The 22,683-nt window shown below is 45.6% G+C and overlaps 1 protein-coding gene across 1 annotated transcript; it reads right to left on the reverse strand.

Moving 5' to 3' along the window:
* Positions 1-2,059: 2,059 nt before the first annotated feature.
* Positions 2,060-22,055, reverse strand: KIFBP (kinesin family binding protein). Its single transcript, XM_084751812.1, has 7 exons — positions 21,564-22,055; positions 19,864-19,962; positions 14,663-14,742; positions 13,818-14,001; positions 10,763-10,847; positions 8,467-8,582; positions 2,060-3,457 (listed from the first exon to the last, which is right to left on the reverse strand). The coding sequence occupies exons 1-7, from the start codon at positions 21,975-21,977 to the stop codon at positions 2,582-2,584; spliced, it is 1,854 nt and encodes a 617-aa protein (XP_084607938.1). The 5' UTR covers positions 21,978-22,055; the 3' UTR covers positions 2,060-2,581.
* Positions 22,056-22,683: the final 628 nt, after the last annotated feature.

Raw genomic sequence — 22,683 nt, forward strand, 5'->3', positions numbered from 1 at the left:
AGCCACCATGTGGTTGCTAGGAATTGAACTCAGGACCTCTGGACGAGCAGGTGGCACTCTTAACCACTGAGCCATTGCTCCAGCCTCCTCCAGTCCTTTTTAAGCAAGGTCTCATGAAAAGCTTTCAAATGGGCTGGAGAAATGGTTCAGGGGTTAAGAGCACCGACTACTCTTCCAGAGGTCCTGAGTTCAATTCCCAGCAACCACATGGTGGCTCACAACCATTTATAATTTGATTTGGTGCCCTCTTCTGCCCTGCAGGTGTACATGCAGATAGAGTGCTACATACATAATAATAAACAAATAAGTCTTTAAAAAAAAAAAGCTATCAAATAGCAGTTATTGCATCTCAGGCTTAACAGCCCAACTCAACACGACCTAAGCAAACACTTGCTTCTAACCCCACAGGCCTCACATAAAACATGACTCCTGTGTGCTTCCTCAACTTATTGTGGCTCTTGATTCTTCTACCTCAAAAACCTTTTAGCATGTCTTCTGCTTCCAAAATGGAAACTGACTGTCGCCACCCCATCACCCAGGTCCAAGCCTCCTTGTCATTACTTGGATCAACTGTGTCAACCCATCTCCCTGCAGAAGCTAGTCCCCTTGCTCCCTTCCTTCCTCCATCCTTTTCTTTCTCTTTCAGACAGGGCCTCACATAGCCCAGGCTGGCCTCACATAGCCCAGGCTGGCCTCACATAGCCCAAGCTGGCCTCACATAGCCCAGGCTGGCCTCACATAGCCCAAGCTGGCCTCACATAGCCCAGGCTGGCCTCACATAGCCCAGGCTGGCCTCACATAGCCCAGGCTGGCCTCAGGCTGAGTAGGTAGCTACCCTAGATCTCAAGCTTCTGCCCCCTCCTGCCTCCACCTCCTCAGTACTGAGAGCACAAGCGTGGAGCACCATGTCTACTGTCTGGTGCTGGGGTTGACCTCAGGCCTCTGAGCCTGCTGTGCAAGGACTCTTTATCAACTGGGCCATGTTCCCAGGCCATAGGAGTTGGCTTCTTAAAAATTCTAACCAAAGCCAGGCAATGGTGGTCCATGCATTTAATCCCATCACTCAGGAGGCAGAGGCAGGGGGATCTGAGTTGAAGGCCAGCCTGGTCTATAAAGTGAGTTCTAGGAAAGCAAAGGCTACACAAAGAAGCCCTGTCTCAAAAAAACAAAAACAAAAACAATAATAATCAGTCTTCTTGCTAAAATTCCACAAACCATTCATTGTGCCTAGAAAATGTAAACTGTCCCAACACACACACACACACACACACACACACACACACACACACACACACACACACACAGATCCACCTGCCTCTGCCTCCTGAGTGCTAGGATTAAAGGCATGCGCCACCAGGCCCGGCTTCTACAGGAAATCTTTTTTTTTTGTTGTTTTTTTTTTTGTTTTTGCGAGACAGGGTTTCTCTGTGTAGCCTTGGCTATCCTGGACTCTCTTTGTAGACCAGGCTGGCCTCGATCTACAGGAAATCTTACAACTGATCTGGACGTGCCAGCATCCTCCCTCCCACCCTCCTGGATGCTGGGCCAGGTCCTTGCCCATGCTAGGCAAGCACTCTACCAACAAGCCACATCCTCAGCTCTGAGTTCTGCATTTCCTTAAATGGCCAGCACATACGAACAATGTCAACTTTTACAAACTTTAGGATGTGGTTTATTGGGACTCTCTGACGATAAACTATGGTCATTAGGTTTTCTATTTTAATGTGTCCTCACTGAAGACACATTTCCTTTCTGAGGAAGGGGACTGAGGAAATGGGACGGGACAACACAGGGCGACAGGAGTGTGACTGAAATACACTATAATTTGTATGATAATATCAAAGGGTGCCGGGCGTGGTGGTGCTCGGCAGAAGGGCCAGGGCTTGGTGCCCAGTACCCACACAGAAGTAACTGTCTGTAACTCCAGCTCCCTGGTGCCCTCCACTGGCCTCCACAGACACTGCATACAAACACTTGGCACATGCATATACACACATAAAAATAAATCTTTTTTCAAAAAGGACCATTTTTATAAGAAAAAAAAGGGATAACAGACATGTTTACTAGTTGAAACAAGTAAATTTATTATGTGCAAGGCATTTAGTCCTATAATTAATATGAGCCATTTTACAATATTGTGAATTAACTTAAGTTTTTAGTATTTTCAAAAAGGAAAGTCTTATTTAGGAGTTTATGAAAGTAAGTATTTTGCAAAGAATGACTATACAAAGTAACTTTCTCAAATTCAACACAGCAGCAGGCTCCTCTGCCAGGTACACTGCCCAGTTTTGTTCCTTGTATGAAGTCTAGCAAGTACTAGTCAACAGAGTACTTAACATTTAGAAATCAAGGCAGGAAATGTTTATACTTAGGAAACCAAGCGGTTGAAAATGCAAAACACCTGTCACTTTAGCAAGGCAATTTACATAATTAGGTCTAAATCCTCACTTAACTGTATGTTGCTTAAGGTGCTAGCACAGCCTCAGGTCCCTGGCTGCATGTGAGGCTCTAGCTGGGCCTGGCTCACTACGGGGTGGAGGAGTCGCCTGGGGCTGCATGGTCCCTTTCCATTGAACCAAGGTTAAGTCAGGGCCATCTTGGCTCTGAACCTCTCCATTTTTGTTGGGAGAAGGCTGACCATCTCTTTACTGAGCTCTAGCTCAGCCTCTATTTCCTGGGCAGCCTCAGGGTGAGTTTCACAGTAATCAACAATAAATTTGTAATGTTCCAAAGATGTTGCCAAATTTTCTAGCTCTTTCTTGGGATCTGCAGTGATGATTTTGCCATAAAGACGAGCTACCCGGAACTTAGCTAACATTGCAGGACGGAGAACATCTTCCCCAATGTGCTCAGGAAATACTTTATTGGGGTCTCTCAGGGAGTCTAGGAAGAGCTGGTAGTACTTGAGCGCAGACTTATTCAGGCTATTTATTTTTTTCACAATATGTGAGTCGGGATCCCTGAGCTTGTCAGCAATGGCAACCTTCAAATCCATCATATCATAGTAAGCATGTGCGATTTCAAACTGAATCTGCCTGTTGACCAACAGATAGTACTGTGGATTCAAGTCCACAATCAGGGGCTCTAGCATGGCTATCCTGCGCTTGTGCATCTTGCATCGCCTCTCCATGTCCGTCTCAAAGAATGCGAGCACCTTGAATAGAGCGCTGTGATCTTGGACAACTTCAATGTGGTCCGTAACATACCCATCAATCTGGAAGAACTCTTTGGCCTCAGACACATAGTGCTGACCCAGCAAGAAAAGTTCCCTGGCTTCTTCAAAGTCTAGCGGTCTCAGGTACCTCACTTTCTCCTCCACTGCAGAGATGGCATCACACAGCTCGCCAGTTCCAAACTGGACAGCCCTCTTCCTAATGCTCTCCTCCGCGTCCAGCTCTTTCTTCCTGAGAGCTCTGAGCTCCGACTGCTTGTCAAGGTCAAGCTCGCCTATGTTGTCCTAAAGGAAAAGGAGAAGTCATAGTTAAGCAGGACACTCAGCTGCTGTCAGAATTGAAGATAAACCTCAGTTGCTTCTGAGATGGAGCATACCTGTAATCCTAGCATCTGGGAGGCAGAGGCAGGAGGACTGCAGGATGGAGACCAGCCTGGGCTAAACAGCATGTTCCGCAGCTGGCTGTAGGTAGATAGACAGCAAAGGCCAGTCTCAAAGAACAAAGAGTTGGGGCTGGAGAGATGGCTTTTTTTGTAGAAGATCCAGGTTCAGTTCCTAGCACCACATGTGCAGGACTAAAACCATCTGTAAGCCCACGTCCAGAGGATCCGACTTTAACTTATGGGTACCAGGCACACATGTAGTACACAGACATACAATAATATTCATACACATAAAATAAAATAAATCTAAACATACAAACAGCTGGGTGTGGTGGTGCACGCCTTTAATCCTAGCACTTGGGAGGCAGAGGCAGGCAGATTGCTGTGAGTTCGATGCCAGCCTGGTCTACAAAGGGAGTCCAGGACAGCCAAGGCTACAGAGAAACCCTGTGCAGAAAAGAAGAAGGAGGAGGAAGAGGAAGAGGAAGAAGAGGAGGAAGAGGAAGAGGAAGAAGAGGAGGAAGAGGAAGAGGAAGAAGAAGAGGAAGAGGAGGAGGAAGAGGAGGAGGAGGAGGAGGAGGAGGAGGAGGAGGAGGAGGAGGAGAAGAAGAAGAAGAAGAAGAAGAAGAAGAAGAAGAAGAAGAAGAAGAAGAAGAAGAAGAAACAAAGACCTCACTCAGGAGGCAGAGGCAGAACCTCTGTGAGCTCAGGGCTAGCCTGGTCTACACAGGTGGTTCCAAACACATAGCCAATCTAACAGTAAAATCTGACACTCTGGGCTGGAGAGATGGCTCAGTGGTTAAGAGCGTTGCCTGTTCTTACAAAGGTCCTGAGTTCAATTCCCAGAAACCACATGGTGGCTCATAACCATCTGTAATGTGATATGGCGCCCTCTTCTGGCTTGCAGGAGTACATGCAAGCAGAGCACTGTATACATAATAATAAATAAATAAATCTTTAAAAAAAAATCTGACACTCACATCTGTAGTTCCAGTACTCAAGGCTAAGGTGGGGGTGGGGTGGGGTGGGGGGAAGGATGGCTGCAAGGCCGAGTCAACTGAACTACACAATGAGTGCCAGGCCAGAATATCTGACACCAACCCTGACAACCAGAGACTGATCCCTGAGACCCTCATGGTGGAGAAATCAACAAGGTCTTTCAGGTTGTCCTCTGATCTCCCACACATGCATGCATGTACACACACACACACACACACACACACACACACACACACACACACACACAATTAATTAGCTAAATTAAATATATTAAAAAATACTAAAAGTGTATCATAGCTGAGCAGGCTCTATGATCTTTCCCGAATATGAATATGCTAAGTGAATGTTCCTCTAGGAGCCACACCCCTGGCCCACTGAGGTCTTACATCTTCCCCGCCACCCCAAGATTTATTTATTTTTACTTAAAATGTGTGCCCACATACCTGTGTGTGTGTGTGGTGTATGCGTGGGGGAATGTGGGGGGGGGGGATGTCTGTGTGTATGTCTGTGTGTGTGTGTGAGAGAGAGACAGAGAGAGAGACAGACAGACACAAACACACACACACACACACACACAGAGAGAGAGAGAGAGAGAGAGAGAGAGAGAGAGATGGGAAATATGAATGCCAGGTGTCCATGGAGCCCCACGTTGGCTGTAACTCACAGCCTGAGTGCCAAGATCATATGCATGTGCCATCCATCTGACACCAGACATCTTTTAACATTCTTTTTTTCTTTTTTCTTCTCTTCTCCCCCACTGCACTCACACTTATCCCTCCCAAGTCTCTTGAGGCAAGGGATCCTACAGGTTAATCTAGCCTTGAATCTGTTACAAAGCCAAGGATGGCCCCGAATTCCTGGTCTTCCTGCCGACCTCTGAGTCCTGGAATTACAGGCCTGTATCACCCTCCTCATTTATGCAGTGCTGGGGATTGAACCCATGGCTTTGTGCATGCTAGGCAGGCACACTACTAGTTGTATCTTCAGCCCACAGATTGTCTTGTCTTGTCTTTCTTTTTCCAAAATGATCTTTTCTCAAACTTATGCTTCTGGGTGTATTATTTTTACAGTTGTCTAAGTTCTATATTATTTACAATTATAATTATTATGTTTCCCTTAACACAAATAGAAAAACAAAAGTATAATAATAGGAAGTTATATATCTATATAATAATATAATTTGTTTTCTATTCCTTCTTGGGCTAGAGGTTAAGGTCCCATGTACATTAGTAAGAATTATGAAGATATAGTTAACATGTGATGGGGACTTAGTATATTTCAGATACTCTTTTTTAAAATTAGATTTATTTAGTTGTGGTGTGTGTGCCATGGACCATGTGAGGAGGCCGGAAGACACTTTGTCACAGTTGGTTCTCTCCATTTACTGTAATGTGGGTCCTAAGGATCTGGTCCTTAGACTTGGTGGCAAGCACCTGTACCTGCTGAGCCAACTCACCTGCCTTAGACACTCAGGTACTTCCTGAGGCCTTTATATGTGTCAGTTCTCATAACAACAGAACAGTACTAAGCAGGCACTATCATCTGTTTTGCTAGTGAGAAAACCAAGGCGGAGACATTAAGAAAACTATCAGAGCCAGGCATGGTGGCGCACGCCTTTAATCTCGGCACTCGGGAGGCAGAGGCAGGTGGATCGCTGAGAGTTTGAGGCCAGCCTGGTCTACAGAGTGAGCTCAGGACAGCCAAGGCTACGCAGAGAGACCTTGTCTCAAAAAAACAAACAAACAAAAAACCCACAAAAACAAAAACAAAAAGAAAAGAAAACTACCAGAAGCACGGAGCTACAAAGTTGCAGAGCTGTGCTCAGGCCAGAGCCCTGAAGCCACTTACCTTAGTGTGGGTGGTTCTACAGCTGCACCAGCTGTGCGTACACTAACTGCTGCACTAGCTCTGTGTACACTCACTGCTGCACTGGCTGTGTGTACACTACTGTGTACACTCACTGCTGTACTGGCTGTGTCTACACTAACTGCTGCACTGGCTGTGTCTACACTAACTGCTGCACCGGCTGTGTCTACACTCACTGCTGCACTGGCTGTGTGTACACTAACTGCTGCACCGGCTCTGTGTACACTCACTGCTGCACTGGCTGTGTCTACACTAACTGCTGCACCGGCTGTGTCTACACTAACTGCTGCACCGGCTGTGTGTACACTAACTGCTGCACCGGCTGTGTGTACACTAACTGCTGCACTGGCTGTGTGCACACTAACTGCTGCACTGGCTGTTGCACTGGCTGTGTGTACACTAACTGCTGCACCTGCTGTGTCTACACTAACTGCTGCACTGGCTGTGTCTACACTAACTGCTGCACTGGCTGTGTCTACACTAACTGCTACACCGGCTGTGTGTACACTAACTGCTGTACCGGCTGTGTGTACACTAACTGCTGCACTGGCTGTGTGTACACTAACTGCTGCACTGGCTGTGTGTACACTAACTGCTGCACTGGCTGTTGCACTGGCTGTGTGTACACTAACTGCTGCACTGGCTGTTGCACTGGCTGTGTGTACACTAACTGATGCACTGGCTGTTGCACTGGCTGTGTGTACACTAACTGCTGCACTGGCTGTTGCACTGGCTGTGTGTACACTAACTGATGCACTGGCTGTGTGTACACTAACTGCTGCACCGGCTGTGTCTACACTAACTGCTGCACCGGCTGTGTCTACACTAACTGCTGCACCGGCTGTGTCTACACTAACTGCTGCACCGGCTGTATCTACACTCACTGCTGCACCGGCTGTGTCTACACTAACTGCTGCACCGGCTGTGTCTACACTAACTGCTGCACCGGCTGTGTCTACACTCACTGCTGCACCGGCTGTGTGTACACTAACTGCTGCACCGGCTGTGTGTACACTCACTGCTGCACCGGCTGTGTCTACACTCACTGCTGCACCGGCTGTGTCTACACTCACTGCTGCACCGGCTGTGTCTACACTTACTGCTGCACCGGCTGTGTGTACACTTACTGCTGCACCGGCTGTGTGTACACTAACTGCTGCACCGGCTGTGTGTACACTAACTGCTGCACTCACTATGTAACCCTAGCTGTCCTGAAACTCACTATGTAGACCAGGCTGGTTTCAAACTCAAAAAGATCTTCCTGCTTCTGTCTCTTGAATACTGGCATGTGCTACTGTGCCAGCTTACAGAACAAATGTAAATGACTTAGGAGTGCAGAGTCAAGGAGGAGACTGAATTGGTGGAAGATAAAAAATTATTTATTCCACAATTAATTTTTAAAATAACTACTATCTCTTGGGACAAGTACATAGCAATCTGAATATGATGCTGACCCCATCTCCCATAGTCCCTATAGCCTAGCTGAAAGAGAGTTTTCCAGAAAGAGGTGGTATTCTGTACAGTCCTTACCAGGTGTGGTGCACACCCATTATCACAGCATTCTGGAGGCTGAGGGAGGAGGATGGAGAGGTGAGGGAGGAGCTGGCTTAGATTACAGTGAGACTGTTAAAATGAAAATTACAAATAGGGCTAGAGAGGCAGTTCAGTCAGGAAGTGCTGGCTGTGGAAGCATGAGGACCGCAGGCGGCTCCCAGGGCCCATACAGAACGCTGAGCATGGTGCTGCGCACTGGGAACCTCAGGGCTGGCGAGGCAGAGACAGGAGCATCCCAGGGCCTGCTGGGTAGCCAGCCCAACCCAATCACCTAGTCCCAGGGTCAGTGAGAGACTCTGTTTCAAAAAAGCCCAAGGTTATCCTGTTTTTTATAGGCAGACATACATGTGCACCCTACCTGCACACACCCAGGCATCTAAGTGCTCACATGCTTACACACACACACACACACACACACACACACACACACACACACACACAGTGGGCCTGCTGAGCTCCACTGGAAGCTGCAGGTGGGTTCCATGTGCATACCTGCATGGAGAGCTGTGCGTTCTGCATCAGAGTCAAGCAGTACTTGATCCAGCATCTTGCTATTTCCCCTTTCCTTTGATGATAAAGCTCTGGCACGTCTCCTTCAGCTTCAGGGGCTAAAACCACACAGGGACTGTGAGGCCATGGTCAGTGTTGTCTGCATTGTGCACTGTGTTTGGCTCTTTCAGCTTGTGCTGACTACACGGCAGGGGGCCCTCACTAAGCCTACCCAGGCCCAAGTATGAGGCACCAAAGTGCCAGACAGCTGCTGTGCTCCCTAGTTTTCTTATCTTATCTGCAGGTAAAACTGAGGTGACAATATATATTTCATTTTCAATAGTTTTTCTTTATATATTATACCATTTAAAATTTGAACATATTTTTAAAAATTTGAACCTATTATCACCAACTTCTAAACTTTTTTTTTAATACAGTATTACATGCAATTAAGCAGATTAATTTTGAAAACACTTCCTGTTTTAGCCATTCTTCCAGCAGAGGGAACACGCTGTTTCTAATTCTTCTTATTACGAACAATTCTAGGTACAGACCTCTGTACATACATTTGCCTGGAGTCTGGACTCATTTCTAGAAATGGCATTTACTAGGTTAAACAGTTTACACAATTTAAAATATTTTAAATAAAAACTGCCAAATTATTTTCAGCTGGGAGTGGTGATGCACACTTGTAATCCCAGCACTCAGAGGCCGAAGCAGGCAGATCGATATACACTGGAGGCCAGCCTGCTCTACAAAGCAAGTCCAGAATAGCCAAGGCTACACAGAGAAACACTGTCTGGAGAAAAACAGAAAGAAAAATAAATAAATAAAAATTAAAAACTGCCAAATTATTTTTGACAAATACCACATCCAAGAATCCTTTTGTATGGTGACAGAAAGCATGTGGAAACAGTTAACACTGTCATTCCTCACCTTTCTCTTCAGCCCTCCCAGCCTCTGTGCTGGGGATCAGCTCAGCCTGCCTAGCACACACAAGGCCCTTGCTAAATCCCTAGCATTGCATTCGCACCAAGAGGCAACCAAATAAAACCTGTCTAAGGAAAGACAGTGTGAGAAGTCAGCTCTTACGTGAGCAGGACACTGGCCAACATCCTAATCATGGCAAAAGGAAATGTGACATAAACCCCAAACCATAGGCTTTCTATACAATAACCATTGTTCTTCAAACACTGTGGTGGAAGAGAGGGTGTGGCCGGAGAACCGCCTCAGAGGACAGAAAACTAAAGAGATGTGCTAGCTGAAGGCAGCATGCAATCCTGAGCTGTAGACTCTTTCCTGAATCTGCCAACTACACTGAGGGAGGGAGGGAGGGAGGGAGGGAGAGAGAGAGAGAGAGAGAGAGAGAGAGAGAGAGAGAGAGAGAGAGAGAGAGAGAGAGTGTATGTGTGTGTGTGTGTGTTGGTTTATTTGTGTTAGGGTTTTACTCTATTGTCCCAGTTGACTTGAAACCGTTACACAGGCCAAACCGGCCTAAAATTTGTGGTGATCCTTCTGCTTCAGCCTCTGGGATGCTAAAATTCCAGACAAAACAAAACAAAACAAACAAACAAACAAAACAACAACAACAACAAAAAAAAACAAAAAACCACCCATAAACAGACAAAAAGCAACAGTGAATTCAGGGGAAGGCATATGAATAATTGTATTCTTAAAGGTTTTCTAAAGCTTAAAACAGTTTCAAATTTGAGGCTGGAGAGACAGACTTGTGGTTAAGAGCTCTTACCCTTTGCAGAGGACCCTGGTTCTAGTCTGAGCACTGACACTATGGCTGACAATCACTTCTAACCTCAATTCTGTGGAATGAGACACCCTCTTCTGATCTCTGCAGGCACCATGCACACATGTGGCACACATATACACATGGAGGCAGAACACATAAAATAAAACATATAAAACGCATAAAATAAATCAATCTGAAAAAAGAAAACCAAGTTTCAGAATTCCAGACAGATTTTTAACTATGTAGCAACCAGGGTCTGGCCCACACCTGCAATTGCAGTTCTTAGAAAGCTAAGGCAGGGGCATCTTTGGTTTTTTTGGTTTTTCGAGACAGGGTTTCTCTGTGTAACAGCTCTAGCTCTCCTGGACCTCTCTCTGTAAATCAGGCTGGCCTTGAACTCACAGAGACCCTCCTGCCTCTGCCTCCCAAGTGCTCGGATTAAAAGGCGTGCGCCGCCACCGCCCAGCCACGGCAGGAGGACCCTGAGTTCAAGACTTACATAGGCAACACTGTCTTAGTGAGAAACTATATAACGAAATATACACACAAACTTACTGTCTTCTGTAGCTGGGATTTTTCCAGTTTGACCAAAAATAACATTAGCGGCGGACAGACAATGTCTAGCTTCCATAAAGCAGAGCTATTGGGAAAATAAGCAAGAGCAAATGTTACTATGACAAAGCCTTGTTTATGATTACTAGTATCTATTACTAGGGGAAAAGCTATACTATCAGGGAAAGTTCCCCAGTGAAGGAGTCTTGTAGTTGCTATGGAAAACAGTATTATCTGGTTAAAAAAAAAAAAAAAAGCTACCCCAGAGAATAAATTAACAACGTCACACACTCCAGATAATGATCCAAACCTGTGGCAAGAAGACTGCAGCCTGACGGTCCACTCCCCTCCTGCATCCAGGGACACGGGGCTACACTACAATCACCCCGCCTCGCCCTCAGGTTCAGCCCGACTAGCCAAAGCCCCAGGCACGGCTCATTCACTCTTAGACCATTTCCACTCTGTCCCGGGACTGTAACTCTTTGAGGTTTAGAGATCCCTTTTCTATTTCTACCACCCAGGCAAAAACTAGGAAGAGAGAGTCCTATCTTCTTCTTCTTCTTTTTTTTTTTTTTTTTTTGTTTTTTTTTTTTGTTTTTTCGAGACAGGGTTTCTCTGTGCAGCCTTGGCTGTCCTGGACTCCCTTTGTAGACCAGGCTGGCCTCTTCTTTTTTTTGTTTTCGTCTTTTTGAAACAGTGTTTACTTGGAGTCCTGTCTTCCAAAGCCTTTGGAGGGGACACCACAATGAGGCTCCCAGCAAGCTTCTGAGTCAACAGATTTCTACAGATAAACTTTATGTAACTACTTTACCAACACTTGTGAAGAATTCATGATTCAAATCTGGCACAAAATTTTTCTTTTCTTTTTTTTTTTTACAAAATTTTTCTTAAACATTTCAAGACTCTGTGCTAAACCCAAACACATGACTTCTGTCATGGAAATGCAAGATCACCTAGCAGAACGAAGCCCACCTTCTAGGTGGAAGCTGCCCTCAGAGAGAATGTTTGCTTGAGATCAATTTGGTTGGCAGGACTTCCATAGTAATCTCTCTCTGCTTCACGCTGAATTCAGAGTTATCAGAACAGCTGGGTGCCATGGGAATCCACAGGCCAGCAGCATCCATACCTCCAAATGTTATGAAATCCCCAACCAAAAGACAGCTATAGGTCACATGAAGAAACATGACTTGGCTCTCTACAGTGTCCTAAAACCATTACCACTTTGGCTCTGTCCAGATTGTCTTTCTATGAACAGCCACTGTTAAAGACAGAGAATGCCTTGTGCCCGTTGGTTACTGTATTTTGTGGTCCATAAGACACACCTGACTATAAGATGCACCCAGTTTTTAGAGCAGTAAAACAAGAAAAACAGTCAAAACAGCAATTGGACCATAAGGTACACCCTAATTCCTGCCCCCCCTCCCCTTTTGGGGAAGAAAGTGCATCTTATGGTTCAAAAAAATACCGTAGCTGGTTAATGCGGGACTTGCCAAGCAGCAACACCAAAGCAGATGGAGATGGTAACGATACAAGCAACATCACTTTAAAACATGGTTCAAATTTCTTTTTGTGACAGACTTAGCTGACTGTGATGTAGGGGAAAAAGGCATGGAGTACAGGAAGGGCTCATGAAATTTACCACATGCTCCACAAAAGTAATGTTTAACAACTTCAAAGTCAGATGCTCAACATCCAGACATTTCAGAGCTATGAATGGCCAAGAAGTTTTAGGTAATAATTAAATTCATACTGAACAAGAAAATTTAAAGTTACTAAACAAAACAAAACAAAGGGCCCAACAGCTGGAGGGAAGGAGCCAGTGAGGGCCTGCTGCTGCTGGCCACAGTGAGGCAGTTATAGGAGCTACAGGAGTTTGATTTGGCTGAATGCAGAAAGCCTTACTTACACGTTTGATCTTAGACCAAACTCCTAGAAGCGATGCCACAGTCACCACGGCCCTTTCTCTCTTGCTAACAGATTTTCTGAGTGACATTCTGTGGGACAATACTTCAAACACAGGGCACGCTTACAGAACCAGCTGACAAAGGATTAGTGAGGAAAAGGCTATGGGCTGAGAGTTACCATGACAGAGCTCTGGGAACTAGAGCTACAAACAGAAGTAATTTCTCCTCTGGACAGGGGAGTGCACGCCTCTAGCCACAGTGCCTGGAGGCAGAGACAGGCAGACCTCTGAGTTCCAGGCCACCCTGCTCTATACAGAACAAAGTTCAGGCCAGCTAGGCCTGACACAGTAACACCCTGCCAAAAAAAAAAAAAAAAGAAGAAGAAGAAAAAAGATAAAAAAAGAAAGAAAGAAAGAAAAAAGAAAAAAAAGAAAGAGTTTTAGTATTAGAAACCAAAGAACTGGAAAAGAAACGGGTATACCCAAAATACAACACAACACTAAGTGATTTGGATAAGTAGCTATGAAGCTCAAATTTGTCTCCGGGGGATAGTCTGTCATAAAACCTGGAACGCTATAACTCAGCATATATTTTCAACACCAAAAATGATTATTAGAGAGCAGCAAATTCTGAAAAGTAACTGAAACACATCACATGCTTTTATCAAAGCCCACATTTAACTGTCAACTTCCTCAGACAAATCCTCATAGTTGTAAGATTAACATTACATGAAGATAAAGTTTTATCTGCAACAAGATAAAAATCTGCAATTTAAGGTAGCACACGACAAATGTCAAGTGGACAGTGTGCTAACTGCTGAATGGAACTGGTGTTAGGTAACTTGTCACCTGAGGGGCTGGCCATATGCAGGGCACTGGCAAAGACAGCTCTTTAAAGATTCAAAAGTAGGGGGAGGGGGAAGAACATGATCAAAATGTGTGCTTGAAATTCTCAAGCGATAAATAACAACAGTATGTTTTTAAAGATCTGAAATACTCAGTCATGTATCAAAGCACTCCAATACTGTTTTGCTGAGGCAGCTGGCTGTATCTCCACGCAGTTCTAAACAAACACCAGCTACCTGGCTTGACAGCACATCTGGCCCTGCCTTCACGCATTAGCAAGGCCGTCCAGAACTGCGTTGCCATACAGACCTTGTTGATGTAAAACTGCGACAGTGTGGCCGCGTTGATGGCCCACTCCATGGGATGGTAGGCGTTGTGTTCCAGCTGGCGCTTCAGCGTGCTGTGGCAGTAGTGAGCAGCCTTCTCGAACAGCTCCATGTGCTGGTAGACTTGAGCCAGGTAATACAGGTTATGAGTATAAACCTTCTCAAATCTGTAAAGCAACACAACAACAACTGACGTTTGCATAATGATTTACAGTTTCTAAGAAAACTTTATGTATAGATCTCTATGACAAACCAAGGAAACTGAGTCTCAGAGTTGAACAAAGTCATGTAACTTGTAAATGACAAATGAGTTCACACTGTCCTAGAGGAACAATAGGAAGCAGCAAACACCATGTGTGAATTCTTTTTATTTATTTATTTTAGGGGGGGGATTTACATCAAGTTAAGAAACAGACTTAACTTTTAAAGTTTTAAGTATTTATTTACTGTGTATACTGAATGCCAGAGAGGGCATACTCCCCTAAAGCTGGAATTACACATGCTGAGCTATCATGTGGTTGCTGGGTATTGAACTCAGGACCTCTGCAAGAGCAGCAGCGCTCTTAACCTCTGAGCCATCTGTGTAGCCCCACGTGTGCATTCTTTTTTTTTTGGTTTTTCGAGACAAGGTTTCTCTGTGTAGCCCTGGCTGTCCTGGACTCGCTTTGTAGACCAGGCTGGCCTCAAACTCACAGTGATCCGCCTGCCTCTGCCTCCTGAGTGCTGGGATTAAAGGCGTGCACCACCACCACCCAGCTCAAGTGTGTGTTCTTGAGCAAGCATACAGTGAGACTATAAGGCACACGTGTGGTCTCTATGAAGACTAACCTTTTGGACCTCTCTTGTTCAGTAAGCTTCTCTTCTTCAGGAAGGAAATGCTCAGCTGGGTCAAGAGGCGGGCTCCCAATCTGTGGTTAAAGAACACAGCTCTTACAGCTTTAATGACAAACACCAAGCGCCCTCTTCTGGAGGAACTGGAGAAGTGAGCTTTGTCTTTGAGATGGCCTCACTCTGTAATTCTGAAACTCAGGCTGGCCTCAGATTCAGCGTCCTCTTACTTGGGACTGTAGGCAGGCATTTACTTTTTTTTTTTTTTTTTAAAGAAAGTCTCAGGGCTGGAGAGATGGCTCAGTGGTTAAGAGCACTAGTTTTTCTTCCAGAAGACCCAAATTCAATTCCCAGCACCCACATGGCAGCTCACAACTGTAACTCCAGTTCCAGAGGATCTGGCACCCTCACACAGACATACATGCAGGCAAAACACCAATGCACATATTAAAACAAAAACAAAAACAAAAAAACAGGTTTCACTTTGCAGCTCAAGCTAGCCTAGAACTCATTATGTAGCCCAGGGTAGGAGTTTCTGGCAATACTATGGTGTCAGTATTTTCAGAGCCAGAATTATATAGGTGTTGAATAATTAAGTATTTTGAATGCTGCTCTGTCTACTAAGAAGGCATTTTTAAAAACCTACATAAACCAGACAGTGATTACATATGCTTTTAACCCTGGCCCTCAGGAGGCAGAGGCAGGCAGATCTCTGTGACTTCAAGGCCAGCCTGGTCTACAGAGTGATTTCTAGTACAGCCAGGGCTACATTAAAAAACTCTGTCTCAGCTGGGCATGGTGGTGCATGCCTTTAATCCCAGCACTCAAGGGGCAGAGGCAGACAGATTTCTGTGCGTTTGAGGCCAGCCTGGTCTACAAAGAGAGTTCTAGGATAGCCAGGACTATTACACAGAGAAACTCTGTCTCAAACAAAAAAAACAAACAAACACCCTGTCTCAAAAAACAAAAACAAACGAACAAAAAACCTACAGAAGTTTGGACAGAAGAAAAAGAAGGGAGATAGGATGAAATTATAATCTAAAATAGAAAAACCCAAGCCAAGCGTGGTGGCACACACCTTTAATCCCAGCATTTGGGAGGCAGAGGCAGGTGGATCGCTGTGAATTCGAGACCAGCCTGGTCTACAAAGCGAGACCAGGACAGTCAAGGCTACACAGAGAAACCCTGTCTCGAAAAACAAAACACACACCAAAACAAAACCCAAAATAACCCCACAACTTACTTTATTGGGTGGAGGATGTCTGGGTGGTTAAGAGCACGGACTGCTCTTCTAGAGAATCAGGGTTCAACTCCCAGCACCCACATGGCAGCTCACAGCTATCTGTAACTCCAAAATCTGACATTCCACTTAGACAAAACACCAATGCACATAAAGGTGAATACGTTAAAAAGATTTTAAAAAGACATTTGTATGTAAATTGATGTGTGTGCCCCACCCTGTGCCTGGTGCCTGATGAGACCAGAAGAGGGTATCGGATCCCAGGGAACATGAGTTAAGAGCAGTGTGAGCTGCCTTGTAGGTGCTGGGAACTGAACTCGGGTCGTGTGAAAGAGGTGATCGTACTCTTAACTGCTGAGCCATCTCTCCAGCTCCCTGTTTTGTTTTGTTTGTTTTTGAGAAGGAACAGGTTATCATGTAACCCAGGTTGGTCTTAAACTTCTACACAGCTGAGAATCACAGTGACCTGATCCTCCTGCCTCACAGGTATGCACTACCATGTATAATTCACGCTAAGGGCCTCACACCTACGTTATACTAACAGTCTAATCAGTGTGAACTGAAATGGAGGCATAACTCAGTACAAAGAGGTGTGCTATATGTAAAGCTGTCGCATACACACATTCCTGAGGGAGGATCGCCGATGCTCAGCATCCTTACATTATGGGTTCATACAGTCCTGAGGAAGGACCGCCGATGCTCAGCATCCTTACATTATGGGTTCATACAGTCCTGAGGAAGGATCGCAGATGCTCAGCATCCTTACATTATGGGTTCATACAGTCCTGAGGAAGGATCGCAGATGCCCAGCATCCTTATATTATGGGTTCATACAGTCCTGAGGAAGGACCGCCGATGCTCAGCATCCTTACATTATGGGTTCTTGTCTCCTAGTACTACAACAGGGAAGTAACAGGTTGAGGCAGAGGCAGAATCTCTCCAAACTCAAGGCCAGCCTGGTCCACACAGTGTGTTCCAGGACAGCAAGAGCTCCACAGTGAGGTGCTGTCGCAAATAAATGACATCTCTAACATGGAGATATTCCTAAGAAAAAGCAGGGTATTAGGAATGTGGATGTGATAAAGGCCTGTAAAATCCTAAAAATTCTGGGCTGATTTGATTCTGTTTGTTCTAATCTTTACCCTCAAGGGAAGGGAGCCTGTTACGGTAGTGATAATTTTTTTCACAGTCCATTCAGCATTTTGCACAGGGCCTGGTACATAGTTTAACAATAGCTAACAAATTAGACTGGAAAAGCAAACTGGAAAGTATGGTGTACATGTTCCACATACAGTGCATTCTTTTTTATTAACTACTATCATTTTGATTATAGCTCTATAGGAACACATTCTTTTTGCATTCTAGTCTAAGCTCGCCTACTAATGAAGCAGCAGAGCATGTCACTTAAAATGTAAGTTCTAGTAGGAGAGGGTAGACCGCGCCTGTTAGAGCAGTTCTTGGGAGGCAGAGGCAGAAAGATGAGGAGTCTGAGGTCATTCTAATTCTCCGTTACACAGTGAGTTCAAGACCAACCTGGGCTACATTAGAACCTGGGTCAAACCCACAACAAAAACAAGGTATGGTGTAGGTTGAATCCCAGCTCCATTATTTGTTCTGGGTAAGTCATTTAATTTCTGGTGCTCTGTTTCCTTCTCCATAAAACTAGGACAGCAATAGGACCTGCGTCATCAAGTTGTGATGATATGTTTTTGTAAGTCACTGATAAGTGTCTGTAGGTTCTCTAACTACCGCTTATGAAGTAAAGCATCGCTCTGATATCTAAAACTCTGACTCTCAGCCAGAAGTGGCGCTTCAGTCACCACTCCTGAGGTAGAGACAGGAGGATCATGAGTTTGAGACCAATTCTGGCTACACAGTGAAGGCCTGTCCCAAACAAAAACAATTAGGATTTTATTAATGGATTTTTAAAATATTTTATTTTAAATTTTAATTTATGTCCATTGGTATGGGAGCATTAGATCTTGGAGTTACAGACAGTTGTGAGCTGTGGTGTGGGTGCTGGGAATTGAACCCGGGTCCTTTGGAAGAGCAGGCAGTACTCTTAACCACTGAGCCATCTCTCCAGCCCTATTAATGGATTTTAAAGCTGGTAACTGCAACAGTGGTAATCCACAGAAAAATACTCTGCCTTAGAATTTTCATTCATGGAAGAAAAGTGAAGAGGCAGACAGTAGTAGCAGGGTGGTTTGCTGTCTTCCAGGACTGTGACCCCTGAAGTGACAATTTGCACCTAACTTCTGTAGAGCCCCTGAAATTGGGCAGTACTTCCTGAGTGCCACCCTGCAGGAAGGCAGGAAGCTATGGTGGATCTTACACAGAAGCTTTGCTTCTTATACAGAAATGCTCAACTGTATAAGCTGCATTTCAGACAAGGGAAAATAATCAGGAAACACACGGACTTGAAGCAGGCCTCTCAGAGCACAGTAATCACAGCAGCAGCATAAATGTCACCCTGCTCAAACACAAACTCTCAGGCCCTGCCCAGAACTGCTGCAGAAGCGAAGCCTGGTCTGCTGAGGCGCTGGTTTGGGTTTGTGATGGTCGCTGTGTGGTACTGGTCTTGAACTCACGCTCCTCCTCCCTCAACCTTACAGGAGCTTTCACGAGGCTTAACCAGCGCTTTGGGTGAGTCTGGTATCACATCACGCCTGCAAAGATGTCCAGTGTGTTGTTCAGGTAGCTGGTTTCCCTTAAAGCACGGCTGTCTTTAGTGAAAACAAATAAAATCTCTAGTCTAAATACAAAAACGAGGTGGAGTTGGCTCAGTAGCTAGGAGCACTGGTTGTTCTTGAAGCGGATCTCACTGGGGTTGGCTCGCAGCACCTACACTGGTTTCAAAACTATCTGTAACTAGTTCCCAGGAATCTGACAGCCTCTTTGGGTCTCCAAGAGCACCAGGCACGCACAGAGTGCATAAGTACACATGCAGCAAACACTCTTATACACAAAATGAAATAGGTTTTTTTTGTTATTATTGTTGGTTTTGTTTGTTTTTCGAGACAGGGTTTCTCTGTGTAGCCTTGGCTGTCCTGGATTAGCTTTGTAGACCAGGCTGGCCTAGAACTCACAGGGATCCACCTGCCTCTGCCTCCTGAGTGCCGGGATTAAAGGTGTGCCCATCACCACCCAGCTCACAAAATGAAATAGTAAATCTAAAATAAATTAATATAAAAATATTCAAATAGTATGTTTGGATAACATTTGAATATTTCCTTTTTTCTTTCTTTTTCTGTTTTTATTTATTTGTTTGTTTGTTTTTGGTTTTTGAGACAGGGTTTCTCTGTATAACCCTGGCTGTCGTGGACTCACTTTGTAGACCAGGCTGGCCTTGAATTTACAGAGATTTGCCTGCCTCTGCCTCCCAAGTGCTGGTATTACAGGCATGTGCCACCACACACTGCTAGAATATTTCCTTTATAACTAATTATATTAAACTATTTCTGCCATTATACTCTCTCTATTATTTTTAAGAATCTCAGTGTTCAATATGCAATAATTTCAGACAGCTCTAAAGAGAAATTCTGGCTATACTGAAAAATCACATCAATATCATGAATAGGAAATTCTTGTGTGTGCACATATGTGTGCTTCAGCTTGTGGAGGACAAACGTCAACTTCAGGTGTTCCTCAGAAGCCAGCGCCTTGCCTTGTTTGTTTGTTTGTTTGTTTGTTTTTGTGCCAGGGTCACTCATTGGCTTGGACTTGCTGAGTTGGACAGGCTGGCTGGTCCCCAAGCACCAGTCCCCTGTGTCTGACTCCTCAGCACTGCCATTACAGGTACGCACCACAACACCAGCTCTTGTACGTGGGTTCTGGGGGTCAAAACTCAGGGCTTCACGTGTGCGTGGCAAGCACTTTATAAAGGCAGCCATCTCCAGAGCCCATCAATTCTTGACTAGTTTCAGTCCAAATCTACGGTTTTATCTGCCACACAACGCACCTCTTTCATGTACTGATTGTACAGTGCTTCTGACGACTCCAGGTAGGTCCGTGCGGTTTCAATCTCTTCCCTTTCAGACCACAAGATGCCCAGGTTATTCTGGAAAGCAAAACGATCATTGAACGCTTTCAATTAACGTGGCTCATAGTGTCAAGGTCAGTATTTCCTGATAAAACAGCAGTGGCCCTCTTTGTTTTCACCACTCTGCTTCCTGCCAGGACACAGGGCCACATAGAGAAACCCTGGCTTAAAAAAACAATTTTTTTTTGTTTTTTTTTTTTTTGAGACAGGGTTTCTCTGTGTAGCCTTGGCTGTCCTGGACTCACTTCGTAGACCAGGCTGGCCTCGAACTCACAGTGATCTGCCTGCCTCTGCCTCCCAAGTGCTGGGATTAAAGGCGTGCATCACCACCGCCTGGCAACAAAACAATTTTTAAAAATAATAAAATAAAATAAAGTATGCACTGCAGATGCACTCTTTACACCATGTAAAGGTTCCTAATACTACAGCTGTAATAGTGGAATAATTTTAATGTTTAAGGTTTAAAACCCTTTCAAAAGCTGTGTGTTACAATCCATTTATCATCTGTATGTGTATAGGTGTGTTCGTACTGAGACGTGCATGTAGAGGACGACACGCGGGAGCCACTTCTCTGCTTTCAACATGTGGCTCCTGGAAATGGTTGTTCTGTTTTGTTGTTGCTGTTTTTTTTTTTTTTCAAGACAGGGTTTCTCTGTGTAACAGCTCTAGCTGTCCTGGAACTCTCACTGTAGACCAGGCTGGCCTCGAACTCACAGAGATCCGCCTGCCTCTGCCTCCCAAGCACTGGAATTAAAGACGTGCGCCACTATTTGAATTTTGAAGTGTTATGTTCTCCAAAGCAGAAAGTCAGACTTGCTTCTTAATAAACCATGCATCCTATAAATGAGACACAGTATTATAAAAATTTGAAGGCTGGAAGGAGAAATCAGTTTGGACCAATGAACGTTACTAAAACAAGAGTCAGTCGTGGTGACTCATTCCTGTAATCTCAGCAAGTAGGCTGAGGCGGGAGGGTCATGGGTTAAGGCCACCTTCAGCTACGAAACAAGACCCTGTCTGAAAGGGGGAGCAGGAAGGATACTAGCACTCAGGAGGTGGAGACGGGAAGATTAAGTTAAGCACTAGAGACGTCAAACCCTGTCTAAACACAAGCAAAAAAGTAAAGTTATTAAAAAGGTCTTGAGTCACATTATGAGGAAAAGGTAGGAATTCTTTTCTGTTGAAGACTTTGGACATTTTGTTTTGAACTAAGATTGGATTATTCTTGCTGCCCCTTCTCATTTTCATAGCATTTGAATCACGTTGGATTTTTCTTTATAGGATGAAACTGAGCTGGTCAAGAAGTTAGAAAGCCCAGACTCAGACGCTAATGTTCTGCCCAGGACTAAGGAAGACAGCAAGCGAGGCTGGAGTAGGCGGTGAGAGCTCAGAGGGAGTTCGCAAGCAGACGCTGAGTAGGTGTTAAGATAAATTCAAAGGGACTAAGCTTCGCTTTGCAACCCAGGCTAGGCAGAAACTCGAAGCAATCCTCCTGCCGCAGCCTCCCGAGTGCTGCGATTACAGGCCCGGTGTTCTGCGATGCTGGGGACTAAACCAACGGAGACACATCCCCAGCCAAGAGGAGTTATCGGGCGCAGAGCTCCACCTCAACATCTCACCTGCGCTTGGATGTAGAGAGACACGCAGTCGAGCGACAGGCGGTAGGGGCGTAGCAGCCACAGGCACCTGGCCAGATGCTCCTCGCCCGCAGACAGTTCCTCCGTATCGATGTGGTTCACGCCAAGGTGGAACTCGACCACCGCGAGCCGCAGCGCCCGCTGCGCTCCAGGGCCCTCGGCATCCCGTGGCTCGGCCGCGCCCAGGGCCTGGTCCCCCGGCCCATCATCGGCAGCCCGCTCGTCGTCGTCCTCGGGCGCCGGGCCCAGCAGCGCGCGCACCTCCTCCAACAGCGCGCGCGCGCCGTACTTAGACTTGTACGGCTCCTTCTCCGGGTTCTTGTGCAGCTCCACCCGAGACAGGGCCAGCGCCGCCTGGAACTTTTCGCGGATCTCTGGCCCTGGAGTGCCGGCCATCGCAGCCTGAGCTTGATGGCCTCCTCCGCTCTCGAGGACAAGACACCGGAGGCCTCCGTGTTGCGACACTTCACTTACGACACGTCGTGACTGTGGGCGCGCCGACCAATGAAGTCCGTAGAGGGGAGCGCGAGCCGCTCGGCAGCAGCCAATGGGAGGGCGGAGCTGGTCGCCACAACAGCCGTCGTCACGGCAACGAAACTGTCAAGGAGGAGATTAGAGTTTCCGTCTGAGCATCCTGAGTGGTGTAGGTGTTAAATCAGAAAGGTCCGGGATGTAGTTTAGAGGTAAGGTACTTACCTAGCGTGCCTGAGACCGGGGATTCAATCCCTAGCTTAAATGAAATTCGAAATTCTGTTAACACTAATTTCTCTCGTTAATTGCTCAGTTTGATAGGCAGGAATCGTTCAATATTAGTGTAGTAGGCTATCACCGAGTTAAAAATTATATTTGGAAGGAACGTGTACCACGGAGTGCATGTAGAGGTCAGAGAACAGGCTCTCGGGGATCAAACTCAGGTCCTCAGGCTCAGCCCTTACCCCTGAGCCATTTTACATGCCCCCAACCCCCTGAAAAGTTTATAAAGGCTCTGAGTCACCAGGCGCAGTGGCAATTATCTCTAGGCTTACACAGGAGCCAGATCTTGTTTCAAGTTAGGAAATACATTCCTGCTCTGTTTATTTTTGAGACGGCTTGCTACTATGTA

This window comes from Acomys minous, assembly GCF_964271855.1.
Source record: "Acomys minous genome assembly, chromosome: 13".
In the NCBI taxonomy this organism is placed as follows: Eukaryota; Metazoa; Chordata; class Mammalia; order Rodentia; family Muridae; genus Acomys; species Acomys minous.